This window comes from Salminus brasiliensis, chromosome 16 (genome assembly GCF_030463535.1).
Source record: "Salminus brasiliensis chromosome 16, fSalBra1.hap2, whole genome shotgun sequence".
NCBI lineage: Eukaryota > Metazoa > Chordata > Actinopteri > Characiformes > Bryconidae > Salminus > Salminus brasiliensis.
Genome location: NC_132893.1, coordinates 27,045,378 through 27,059,044, shown reverse-complemented (window position 1 = coordinate 27,059,044; position 13,667 = coordinate 27,045,378). Strand labels below are relative to the sequence as shown.

Here is a 13,667-nt window from a genome sequence, read left to right as displayed (position 1 = left end):
CCATCTGAGAAGGAACTCGAGACTTTTTTTGGAAAGTTGAGCCGTAAAGGCGGTGACCGAGAGAGGGACGTCACTCGGAGGAGGGCTGCAGGGTTTTATGTCCATGTTAAGGTTTTATGTCCATGTTTGGGAGGCGCTGATTTCTCCTCCACGGTGAGGGCACTGAACTGTGTGTTCAGCCTCACACCAGGCTGTTGTGCTCGTCCAGCGTTTCTCCTGCTGTCAGGTAGCTGTAATAATAGCCCCCCTTTGCTGCAGTAACAGCCTTTACTCTTCTGGGAAGGCTGTGCACTAGATGTTGGGACATTAATGTGAGGATTTGATGGCATGCAGCCATAAGAGCATTAGCGAGGTCAGGTAGTGATGTTGGATGATGTCCTGGATCACAAACTGCACTTAGGCTCATCCCAAAGGTATTAGATGGAGCTTCATCACGTCAGAGAATGCAGCTCACTAGAGCTGGGCAATAGGACAATACTGCAGGGTATTGTGATACACAGGATACCTTTCAGAGCACACTGGTCAACTGCATAAATAGCCCTGGACAATAAAACTAATCTGTGCTGTGTGTGGGATATTATCTGTCCACGTCAGAACACTGCCTCAAATATTGTGCATCATCTTTAAATACTGTGATATAATATTTTTACTACATCACCCACTGCAGTGCTGTCCTGTGGGGATTGGGAACTGAACGCATGTGACAGTTTTCTTAAATCTTATAAAATATTAGTTCATATTCATGTCTGCTTCTTCCTGGTCTTGGAGGGTCCAGAGCCTAACAGGAAATATTTGGCACAAGACAAGACAGGAATACCCCCTGGACAGGGTGCCAGTCCACCAAAAGGACCACACACAACCATTCACTCACACCTAGGGGTAATTTAGCATTTACCCAATTTACATACCATGTTTATTTTGGGGAGGTGGGAGGAAACAGGAGTACTCTGATGAAAACCCATGCAGGCAGAGGGAGGCCTCACAAACCCCAGACCCCTGGAGCGGTGTGACACAGGCTCTACCTGTGGTGTCACCTCAATTTGAACATGTGAATATAATTTTTCTGCTGTGGAAACTGAATTTTGATTAATTTCATTCATAATGGCTCTCCCATCAAATGAATTATGCAAATAATTGTCATTGAGAACTGAAATTGGCCCTATAAAAATGTCACTCACCAAGATGTGGAATCTGAGGTCACATTTTACAGTTTTACTAATACATTTCTTCAAGGATACCTTTCTTTTCATACACGTAAGGATCTCCACTGTCTACTTGGGATAGAAACCACTTAGTTAAGACCTTTATCATGCAGCAGCAGTAAGAAGGCTCAACAGATGAAGTGGTTGATCTATGGGTAGTGTGTTCACATCGTCTGTGTGAGCGTGTAAGAGAGAAAGAGATACAGAGGGTGTCTTCTGTTAAACTGACCAATATGGGCTGTTGCATTAATTCTAATTAAAATTTAATATGCTGATTTTATCAGCCTACTAGTGCAGAGTGGAGTGAAAGCACTCATAAGGATTCACTGCAACAAGCTGACCCCTCCTTATAATGCAGTCTTCTCCTCTTCTAAATCTACAATATCCACTTCCCAGGTTCTTCTCAGAGATAACAGAGATAATTAAAAGAAAGAAAACACAAGAAAGGCAACAAGATGTCTTTGGAAAAGAGTGAATTTATATGATTTAAGTTAGACAAAGAACTAAGTGCACTTAAAATGGGAAAAAAGTTAACAGTTATGTTTACAGTTATGAAAGACATATGGAGGCACTTTAAAATGCACTGCATGCAACATAACTGTAATGCTCATGTCTGGCTAGATGACTTTCATTGTGGCATTACTGTTAATACAGAACACAGATACAAATGTCTTTATTCCGTCTCAAAAACGGCAAAAACTCTGCAAATGCCACAGCATTGCCTGTCCGAACCCTTTCAGTCTACTGTTACAATTTGATGCTAACAGTTAATATCAAAGTGGAACTCAACCATCTTATAGCACCAAACTGATCAGTAATGTTCATAATTAGAAACAAGATATCTGAGAAAATATGGCTTTTATACTCCACAACAAAAGGTTCGACAGAACTGCCAGGAGGCTTAACTGTTCATACAAACAACAAAACACTGACAAACATGTATTAACATATAAATTTAATAGAAGATACCATTTGTAACACATTTTTCGTAGCTTTATTATTCTTTTCTTTTTAAAAAATGATATGTTTTCTCTCTATGAATTGTTTCATCGCAAAGTTAATCACTGCACAATGGTCCAATTGCCATAAAATATGCAGTCGACTGTGCCTCGTTCAAATGACCAGGAGAAGGCTTACCTGACAGCCATTACCATCTCCACATTCAAACCAATCACGTCTTCTTTGGAAACGTTACAAACACTGTTTAAAAAATTCTCCCCGACCTCCCCGTTGTTCACTGATGCTGTAGAAGTTTCTCAAACCCTCGCTTTGGTCAATCCGGGGTATAAACCCTCATGTCTTTGTTAGTAGACTCCCATAACCCAGAAACCATAAACCTCTTTGCATCTAGTCATTCAGCTCTCAAAAAATACTATTGTTCAACACCCAAATGTCAACCATCAGCTGAGGTGTGTGTGAAATGAGTACTGAGAATTAAAACAAGTGTAGCCGCAGTAAGCACCCATGCATTCTAGATATGTCCTAACTAAATCTAACAAATCTACCACTAATGTAAATCACATTGCTCTATTAAAAAGCACAGATGCCTGCTTACACTCTGCAAAAAAACAAAAACAAACAAACAAAAAAAAAAAACTCACAGGAGGCAAGACTGAGTTCATTAAAGGGACAAATAAACAAAGAAATAAACAACTTTAAAAATAGACATCCTGATACGATTCAGTTTTTACCCACTGTATGTCTTTAATTATTTAGCCCAAATGTTGCTCCTGCAAGCCTGCTAGCCCTGTGATTGCAGCAAAACTTGTGAATAGAAGAAGCGCTCAGGCCTAGCAGCCCTGAGTGGTTGGCTTGTGTATGTGCTTGCTGTGTGTGTGTGAGGAGAGGTCTGGTGCCCCTCACTGCTCCTGGCCGTCCTCCCTCAGCTCTGAGGGTAGGAACTTGTACTGCTGCTGCCGGATCTGGGCCAGTTTCCTTCTAGCTTCCTCCAGCTCTCTCTCCTTCCTCAGCATCTCCTCCTGGGCGGCGATGATCTGTACACACGCACACACATAAAACACACAAGAGTTAGCATTCGCAGATACACACACTGCTTCTAAAGCCACTAAGGTAACTCATAAATGTGAACTTAAGCAATCTGCAGTGGGTTTTCCAGCCAACCCTTTACTGATCATTTCATCAAAAAACTAAATAACATTTCGTCCCATCGTCCTAACGGTTTGTCATGATAGGTTTAATGAGGGTAGTACTCTGCTGCCTGGCATCTCTGAATTGGTAAAGCTGCAGCCATGTACAGCTGAGCAAGGGTAGTCCAAACTGCTCTAAAGATAGTTAAAATGTTTAAATCCCCTCATTTTAAGCGCCAAGATGAAGCAGGCTAGTTTTGCAGTTTCCGACAGTGAAAACCGTTTAAAATTTGCAAATGTTACAATAGAAACATAGATTATGTGATCTTGAAAAAATTGGGCTGCTTGTTCACTTGTCATATTTAATGCAAAACACATCACACGGTGGTAAATCACAACAGTTTGATTACTGTACTTTAAAACAACTTATGTAATGATTTGATTACTTAGTTAATACTTTGAATATCTTCTTATGTTTATTTTGTATTGGATACACAAATATGAGTGCCAATAGTTATTATATGCTGGTGGAATATAAATCATATAATATACTGAAAAAAAATTATGCAGTTTTCTAACCTCTATGTACTTTAAACAGATATTGTAATAGATCAGAATCTTTATCATCATCAATACAAATAACACTTATTAAAACTCCTGACACCCATAATAACATAGCATAACATCTATCTTTATAATTTTGTTTTCCATTCAACAGTTTTTATGGGATTCTTGGATTTATAAAAAACTGATGCAGTGATTAGACTTATGGTATGGCCAGCAAAATTAACTACTGGTTTATTTCTCCTCACCTGAGCGATGCCGCCCACCATCCTGCTCTTCACCATCACGGCCTGGTCATCCTGTGCTTCAAATGCGGCCTTCTGCGCTGCCTTCACCAGATTATCTGAAGCCTTCTTCACAGCGTTGCCAGCGGCCTAGAGAGACAACACACAAAAAGAATGAGATTATGTTTCCTAGCAATTAGCATTCCTAGCATCCTCACCATTTGACTGATGTGGGTTGATGTGATAGTATACTGTATTCGATGTCACACACTCAACATGCATGCACATGTAACACGCTTGGAGGAGAAGGCTACCTGCAAATTCTATTAGTGATGTTCTGTTCTAAGAGATGCCTGCACTGGCTAGCAGGTAGGGAGAGAGAAGGCCATGTGCTCTCTGGGATTCCTGGCAACAAACCGCAATCTCCTGGTGATTGGGATTCATCAGTTGGGAGCCTCCTAATAAATGTCTTATTTTAATTAACTTGTTTACTGTGTTTAATTGATTAACTATTGGAGCTGGTTTCAATCAATGAGTTTATTTTGTGAACAAACAGGCTTTAAAATGAGCAGCTAAGCAAGTTCTACCTTCAAAAGCTTCAGCCAAAACCATAGGTTCTGAACCCTGGTTCTCCTCAGCACTCATATTAACCACAGATCAGGCACTTTAGTAAGAATATCCAGGCTAACCAAGGATCCAATTGCTCTCAGTGTTCATCTACATATAAAAGTGTAAAGTGAGTAAGAGAGGAATGCAGGCCTCCTGAAGAGTTTGTGGTGAACCATAACACTGCTTCTGTGTGGACTCTGGAGATGGCTTTAAAAGGCAATGCACTTCGAGAGAGAGAGAGACAAGCAAGAAGTTTGCCCATGATTCACTCGAAACAAAACACACGTCTCAGTGACTCCTCTGGCAGCCCTTGCTCAAACATTTTTTTCCTTGTTTTGCCTTTTGAGGCAACAAGGGAGGAGAGAAGGTATCTTGCTGCTGAAAGGGTTTCAAAGCTCAGCCTTCTTGTCTGTTAGAGCTTTAGATTTATGCCTTTTCAGTAAATGCCAGGGTAGACTGGCCATGACATGAGCCAGAACACTACAGTTCTGCTGAACACAAAGCACTTCACACACAGTCAGCCTGACTGTACTTTGATATCAACCCTTAGTATGTTATCAGTTATAGACTCAAACTACCAGAGCATTTCAAAAGAATTCAGATTCAGATGTTTAGTGGAACAAGTTTGCTACATTTATGGAACTGGATCTGGGACGTCAGTTCTGGAACAACTTGTGTATAATCTTGGTCTCAACCAGACGTTAATTCCCTCCAGTTAGTGTTTATTTCAGCTCTGCCAAAGATGATGAAATGTTAATAAAACAAGACATGAGTCAACTGACAAAAGCAGTACAAGACGACACTTTCCTCTCAAATTCTTCCAATTCACAAGCAGTTAAAAAATTAAGCTGTCTCTCAAAAAGAAGGTTAAGAATTCTTTTAAAATTCCTATTCTCCACATATCTGAAGCTTTTATAGGGGAGACCTTCTTAGTGCACACAACTCAGGATCAGGATATATCTGTTGGTACCTGACTTGTGTTTTGTAATTACACCTCAAATTTAACATCAGACCTCATGACAGTAAAGGCCTGATTACCCAAGACCTGCTACTTCCCTTCTAACAGAACATCCAGGGTGTCTGGATTTCTAGTGACAACCAAAGAGTAAAGCAGTGCCCTGAATGAAGAAACATGAAATCCACATATGAGTGGCAAGAGCCCAACGCAGCTGCTTCCACAGAACTAAGGAGCTAAGACTCTGCTGATTGGATTTGAGAACTTGAGATGCCATAGTGCTCTTCTGAGCGTGTGTATGCTCCATAGATCTTAGGTGGACGGGACTATTTCCAGAATCATAATGAGCTTCCTAATGACACAAGTGGTGATGGAACCACCAAAAGGCTAATGGCTGGTTGAAAGACGAATATTTTCACGATCACCTCCCTTCGCCTTAACTTAAGATTCGGATTTGCTATTAAAAGATTCCTGATATGATATGCCACCATATTCATTATATGATTACACGAGCAAAATATTATTGTAACACTCATTTTTTCACTTACTTTTCAAGATCTCTCAAAGCATATCTGCTGCTCCACTGTGATGAATCACACATATAATCACACAAAATATCCATAGTTGCAAGATAAGAATAATAGGGTCTAAACATAGAATGGCCTAAGCCAAACAGGACAGTTGCACCCAGGGGGAAGTGCCATGCGACCCTAAATACTGAGACCCAGGCCTATTCCTGGCTCTTGACGTGTCTCTAGCACCCCAGCCCACTTTATTGTTGTGTGACTGGAGACAAAAGGAATTGTTACTGGAGACAAGAGAGTCATCTGGCTCTGTAAGGCTCTATAGCTTCCAGCCAGAAAGAAACCATTGCAGTCATCCAAGTTTTAAAGAGAGAGGGAGAAATATATATATATATATATATATATATATATATATATATATATATATATATATATATATATATATATATATATATATATATATATTAATAATTAACACTTTAGTCTACATATATGTATAAATGCATATACATATTTTATTACTCCTACTATGCAAGTATTAGCCCACGCCTGGCATTAGGCATGGTGCCAATAGTTTCATGTTTATCTGCTTACAGAGTCCAATAACTTCTCTACAGGGACTAGACAAGCTGTGTGTGCGCATATGAACATCTGTGTCTCCAATAGGTGCAACTTAAAGTAGCTAAATGCAAGTGATGTCCACAAACATTTGGACATATAGTGTAACAAAATCCACACCATAAGTCACCCCCCACCCCCTCCCTCCCCTAAACTGACCTGCAGTCTCTTCATGGTTTGCGAATCCTGGTCAGCCTTAACCTTGCATGCCACGAGGAGCTGGGCAGTAGAGGCAGCCACCTGCTTGGCTGAGGAGATGAGTTTCTCCTCACTGGCATGGCCCTGCACTGCCGAATTAGCTGCTTCACACAAGTTATTGGTGGCTGCAGCTACCATACGGGCCTGGAACACAAAATGAGTATGTTTACATAAATATTACAAGCACCAATAAAAATATACATATTATACAGGCTGAGCAGGTGCTTCTGTAAATTAGTAGTTCGAGGTTCAAGTCTAATTAAATCTTTGTTTTGAATTATAAGCACAAGTTTCAGTTTGTTTTATACAGCTTTCAAACAGTACCTGCTTGATCTAAGACTGATGGCTTAAACTGTGGGCTAAGTGTGCGTTTATGTGAGAAAAACATTTATCCAGCCTAAACAGAACTCACCGCTGAAATGAGACCCTGAGACCACTGTCCGTCATCCACTGCATTTGCTGGAATGGCCCCAACCTAAGCAACGGGAACGAAAGACAGACTTATATCCCTAGGGAGTCTTTTTCTACAAGTTCTCTTCAATTATTTCAAATAAAAATGTTCCTCCGTCATTAGGACCACCACCACAACAAAGATCATCACTTCCACAGCAGAACTGTTTTTTTCTCAAGACAGGTTTGATAAAATACATCATAGGCTGCTAAAAGCTCCATCATTTAATGATAAATCCACTGCTCCTCAGATGAGGACGAGAAGGTGAGGGTTGAGTTCATGCATTTTGAAAGAACATTAAGAGGAATTCTCTAAAGAGAGGCTCTGGCTCACCTTGCCCTGGGCCACTAGTTCTCTCTGTGCAGCTGATGCAGCCTTCACCAATGCACTGGTAGCTGCAGCAATAGACTTGGCTGCCTCCAAAATCTGCTCCTCAAAGTTCAGGCTCTCATCTGCCTCCTGTTCAAACGAACAAAGCAAAACTACATTAATGCTTTTTTATATGGCAGTGTAAAATACATTCAGCAGGAAGGATGGAACACAGCACAATGGCAGCTGGGTTTGTTTCCAACATTGTCTGAAATGAGAGTGATTCATTGAATGTGCACATCACTGCATGCTGCAAGCCATATTTCAGAGATTACTTTCTGGGTTACCTTTCGTCCCAGTGCAAACTGTGTGAGGCAAACAAGAATATAGGGACACATTGATTCCCAGTAGATTCTGGTCAATCATTCAGCACAAAGCATGAACAGTTTTAAGGCAAAACCCTTTATAATCAGACATGTTAATAGATTAGGGCTCTTATAAAACTGTGATGATCAATATATATAACTTAAATAATAAGTTATACTATAAATGGGTGTGCATATTTAGGTTTCTCATTATAAGACTAAAAATATGGGTTATCGTCATGACAACTGCAAACTAAAAAATGCTAGGTCATCATGGAGTAATTTTAATGAAGTAAATAAGTTGAATCAAAATGATCATGGCATCTATTATTGTGTATTACCCATTCGCCCCAATCACCTGTTGAGTATAATAAAGCTGATGAGAAAATTACTCCCCCAGTAAGGACACAGTTACAGATAGTAACCCAGTCTGAGACTAAACCCTCCCACCCCGGAAGAGACTGGAGCAGCTAAGCCTGTAGCAGGTGGCAGGGGTTGTTGGTGGGGGGGGGGGGGGAGGGGGCAGGGGTGTAGGCAGTGGAAAAAGCCCCCTCACCTTGGGTTTGGCTCGCGGTTTCAGCTGCTCCAGTTTCTTGGCGGCAGCTTCGATAGCAGCAGCAGCACCCAACAGCTCGTTCTCGGCGATGACAGTGGGGTCCTCGGGATCCACCCATTCAGTGCCTTCCCAGAAAAAAAATGACAAAACTGGAGATTAGGACAATTAAGATGGACAACTATAATAATAATTTCTGTCATTGTGATAACAAAATGCTTTCCTAAGTGCATTGTGGAAATCAGCATGACTTAAAGAATGGCAGCTAAATGAATATTTCATTACAACGAGCAGAATTACTCCTGCTTAACTGGCTTTTTTAGAAATCTGGCACCAATAATACATTTGGTATGTGTGTCACAATATCATGAGACATATTGTGCATTACAATTAATATTTTTTTACCCCATCGCCCACCCATCCCATCTACATTCAACGCATGCACACGCACATCCTCACACAGTATTACCCTCAATACTCCTTTCCTGCACCATCTGTTAAATTCAGACATGGGTATTAGCACCCTGACTATCTATGGATTTGCTTTCTATAAGGAGAATATGGCTGATCATGTGAAAAACAGCCAGGAATTGTTCAAAGTGCAGGTCTGTGAGTCCGCAATATTTGGCTTAGGATCCTTTGGGGACGGGAAAGCACCAAACACCACCAACTATACCTGGATTTGATGCACACAAGCTGTTTCAGTAAACACAAGTCAAATTATGATCTCATGTAACACACATGCTATAAGAGTGGAGTGACAGGAATAATGGGTTATGTAAGCAGTAAGGCTGAGTCTACAGTAAGTCTGCATTGGCTGTGGTGTTGTTTCAGCACCTTTCATGGCTTCAGCTGCCTGGATGAGTTCAGTGACCGAGCCGGCCACCCGCTTGGAAAAGCTAGCCAGTTGCTGCTTCAGATCGTGACTTGGCTTTTGGATGATCTGTGGGCAGACAAAGATGCAGTGAGATCATATACATCACCTAATGCCATGTATGAGCACAGGATCAGAGTCAGTACAGTGCAATTGGGTGCAAAATGCATGATGCTTTGTGATGCATCAGTCTGAAGGTGGTGATACAATAATTGATTGTAAATTATTTTAGTAATATTCAGTGCAGTATGTGCTTAATTTCCTTTAGATGCACTAAGGAATCGTAATTCATCCACATTTTTAGCCTTACCTTATCTACAATCCTACAGTGAGCAAAGTACAAACATGCTAAGGTAACATTAAGGTTAAGGGCTGATGTTATTGGTAAAACTACACACTTAAAATATTTTTTTCCATAATGCAGTGTGACTCTGTATGCAAAAAAATGAAATGAAGCAAATTAAACTGCTGTACACTACTGATTCAGTGTGTGTGTCCTCAGAGCGTCCTTCAGAGTTGTGCTGGTGAGACTATGACAGGTGTTTGTCATTAATTTGGTGGCTCTGGGGGCTGGCAAGCATGCCTCTCCCTGCCTATTCAAATAGAGTGCTAAGTAAAGCCCCAGCCCCAGCAACTCACAGAGGTAGAACACAGAGAACACAGCAAGGACCCCCACCCACATTCTCTCAAATCAAATAATTATCAACCCATATATAACACCTTCTTCCAGCCTGAAAATAAAGGGATATATATTGCACATAATGCATTTTTGGAGCAAACATGCATTTGAACTAAATGCCAACTAAAAAATGCACTGCAATAAGACACACTATTAACATACACATAAACCTTTAGAATCAGGTCAGTAATATTATTACTTATAATATTACGAAACAAAATCTAAAAAAGACACCTAAATGTATTTTTAGTTTTATTCTATATTTTAAGTCTTTTGCAAACATTTTACTGTGATTCTTGCTTTAGTCTTTTCTTTGAAATTCTGCAGTCTGTGATCTACATGATGCATTAAGTGTATTGTGTTCAATACCTCAGGCTAAAAGACCATTAGAACTGAGAAAGGTGAACTGGTTAAAAAAAAAGCCTGGCCAGCTGCAGCTTATCCATTGACCAGCATAGGTCAGGTTTTCTTTTTAAACAAGCATAACCAGCATGACCAAGCTGGTTTATCAGAATCTGACCAAGACGGCTGACCAACAAAATCAATATGACCTTATGATTAACAAGCAAGCTGGTTGACCAGCCTGGTTAGCTCTGCTAAACCATTAAACCCAGCTAAAAACATAATCTATGCTGATAAATTGCTTAGGCTGCTCTACTAGGTTAACCAGAAGGTTTACAAGCATAGGGTTTATTTTGCCTGGATTACCAATCTTGACTGTCAAAGACCATTTTAGATAACCTGAATGTAGTGACAGAAGGGTAGTTTTTCTATTCAGAAGTTCATTCTAATAAGAGTTTCCATTAGGTTTTATTTATGATTTAGAGTCAGCTTCATCCATCCCTTTGTCTACATACTAACGAAAAAAATCACTGTCTCCAGACAGTCTGATCAGGCATTGTTTCTGACTGGACAGTTGCTTGGTCAATCACGTATACTGTTTTCTGAAAGATATAAACGTGTGAACCCACAGGACAGACCTTGGCTGAAAAGATTCCAACAATTGTCTTAAAATAACAATGCTCTAGCCACTCTATTCAGCCATGTGTGAGTGGGTAAGAATATCTCTTGGGGTCAAAAGGCTGTTAATCTTTTTGGACACACACACGCACAATGCGGGTACACACTCGTGCAGGTCAATCAACTCCTACTCACCGGCTACCACAGTGAACAGAGTAACGTTTGTGCACATATACACACACAAACACACGTCAGGGTAATAAAAAAAAAAAAAAAAAGGGGGGAAAGGAGGAGGGTAAAAGAGTCAGAAGCAGATCACTGTATTTCATGTGATAACATGCTACAAATACAGTACTGTATTGCACAGGATTGTAATAGTGTAAGCCTGCTGTAGTCCAGCCCCAGCCTGTCCAGAACCAGGACTATACAGCAATTTGGGAAACTGCATTCAGTGTGGATTTAGACTGCTGCAGTCTACTTCAAAACACACATACAGATTACTATGGACTAGAAAAAAAATCAAAACATCTACTAAAACAGATACAGAAGACCTGGGATCTGGCTAGGACGCTCAAAGCACAACCCCCCCTCCAAAATAAAACCAAAAAAAAAACAAACAAACAAACAAACAGAGTTGGATATTTGATCCTTCCAATATATCACAATATTCTGGTAACAGCAGACAATCACTGGACAACCTTAAATTAGAGTCTAATGCAACAACAGTAGTGCTCTAAGAAAGGGTCAGAGTGTGGAAGAGGCCAGAGGCTGACACACAGCTTTTACTGCCACACTGAAATAACAAGCGACTCAAGGTCAAATGACATCTAAAGTATTTCACACAGAGTTTGCCCTTAATGACACCTCTAGATGTCTTAAGGAGGTAATGTATGTGTGTGTCAGGGTAAAAGGACCCCCCTGACTGCAGAAGCAGTGAACAGGCTAGGCAACAGGGGGCGCCAATTTAAACTCACCACAAGCACATGCTCCAGGAGACCCAGGTAGCCATTGGCGCACTCCGTCCCAAAGCGCAGAGCGCGTGTCCGCACCTCGTTGCTCACCTCTGGGTGGTAAGCTGCTTGCTGCAGAGAGAGAGAAAAGAGAGAAGGTGAAAATAATCAAGAAAGAAATAAAAACACACGACTAAGCTAAGAGCTTGCGTTTTTTTGTCATGAGGGAGCAAACGCAAGGATTGTGTGAATTTGTTTCACCTTGCAGGAGTGCAGCATGTCGGCAATGGCTCTTCTGCTCAGGTTGGCCGTGGCAATCACATCCTCTTGACGACATGAATTCCCAGCAGCCACTGCCTTTGCCGTGGCCAGCGTGATGCCTTTGGTCATGCGGATAAACTCTTCGGGTGTGGCTGTCTTTGGAGGTGGATCTGCACTGCTGAACACCTGAGAAACACAAGCAGACTGGTCAGTATTGTCAAGAACATCACCAGTGATGGTGCTTGGTCAATAACAATAAAAAAAAATACATGTTGATATTATTTCATATTATTTGCCAAGCCATGTAAGATTTAATTAGGCCTGTTAATTAGGCTCCATCAAGTCTCCGTTTCAACCAGGGCTACTATCATCGCCTGTCAAGGATCAGTGTTTTGTTGAATCATCTGATTATCGGATTACACTGCCCTATCGCCCAGCCTTAGGAAGGATTTCATTTTGCATACATTTGAAGGTTTGAGGCCTTCATGTGCTCTCTTGTGGGCCATTATAGAGGGGCCTGCATTTGTCTGGCATGTTCACACATGCACAAAAAAGATGACTCATTGGTCTGAGACTACTTGCAACACTGTTTGTGGGTCAAGTGTAAAAAGAGACCCTCAAAGCATGCCAGACTGATTATTCAAACCAGCGTATGCCTTTACAGTTTCAGGATCATACCAATATCAATCATTAAATCATCCAGCAACCACTGCCAATATTAGCTACTAGGATGGACTTTATTTAACCAGAGCTAAAATGAGTGAGTGCATAATGTGAATGATTTTCTTACAGCGAGTTCCTGTTTGATGTGCTCAATGGTGGCCTCCAGTGCACGTGTGCCTTTAGTGGCCTCGTCCTCCACCGCCTTCACAGTCTTCAGCAGGGATGTAACGTTCGTAACCATCACCTAAAGATATTCATTACAACAGTACGGGACAATACATTAGAAATCAAGGTTATGAAAAGCATAAACAATGCAGAAGACTGCGTGTTATTGCATATTGCACTACATTGCTTTTGCCTTTACACTCCATTGCGGTTTGACTGGTCTAACATTTCACATTTTTATTTACTACTCAGGTTCCCAGCCACATTAAGATTTTATTCCGCTCTTCATCTGAGACATAGTGACTATGCCTGCCATTTATTCAGCTCAGTTTACTTACCATGCAAGGGATTTCCCACTAGCATTAAAGTGGGGTGCCAGGAGGGGGACAGAAAGTGTGTGTGTGTGTGTGTGTGTGTGTGTGTGTGTGTGTGTGTGTGTTTGTGTAAGGAGGTGGG

At 40.9% G+C, this 13,667-nt stretch overlaps 1 protein-coding gene across 6 annotated transcripts in view; it reads right to left on the bottom strand.

Annotated features, from left to right (window-relative positions):
• Positions 1–1,660: 1,660 nt before the first annotated feature.
• tln1 (talin 1) overlaps positions 1,661–13,667 on the bottom strand; it is a 70,876-nt gene continuing 58,869 nt past the window's right edge. For 4 of the 6 annotated variants that reach the window (XM_072659505.1, XM_072659507.1, XM_072659509.1 and 1 more), the window contains 11 exons: positions 13,174–13,290; positions 12,384–12,569; positions 12,147–12,254; positions 9,497–9,602; positions 8,663–8,787; positions 8,089–8,106; positions 7,766–7,891; positions 7,394–7,456; positions 6,943–7,125; positions 4,102–4,227; positions 1,661–3,196 (listed from right to left, as the gene is read on the bottom strand). In XM_072659505.1, coding sequence (XP_072515606.1) covers positions 3,062–3,196; positions 4,102–4,227; positions 6,943–7,125; positions 7,394–7,456; positions 7,766–7,891; positions 8,089–8,106; positions 8,663–8,787; positions 9,497–9,602; positions 12,147–12,254; positions 12,384–12,569; positions 13,174–13,290 — 1,293 coding nt within the window. In that variant the 3' untranslated portion in view covers positions 1,661–3,061. The remainder of the gene's footprint in view (positions 3,197–4,101; positions 4,228–6,942; positions 7,126–7,393; positions 7,457–7,765; positions 7,892–8,088; positions 8,107–8,662; positions 8,788–9,496; positions 9,603–12,146; positions 12,255–12,383; positions 12,570–13,173; positions 13,291–13,667) is intronic. The other 2 variants (XM_072659506.1, XM_072659508.1) reach the window with 1 other exon arrangement.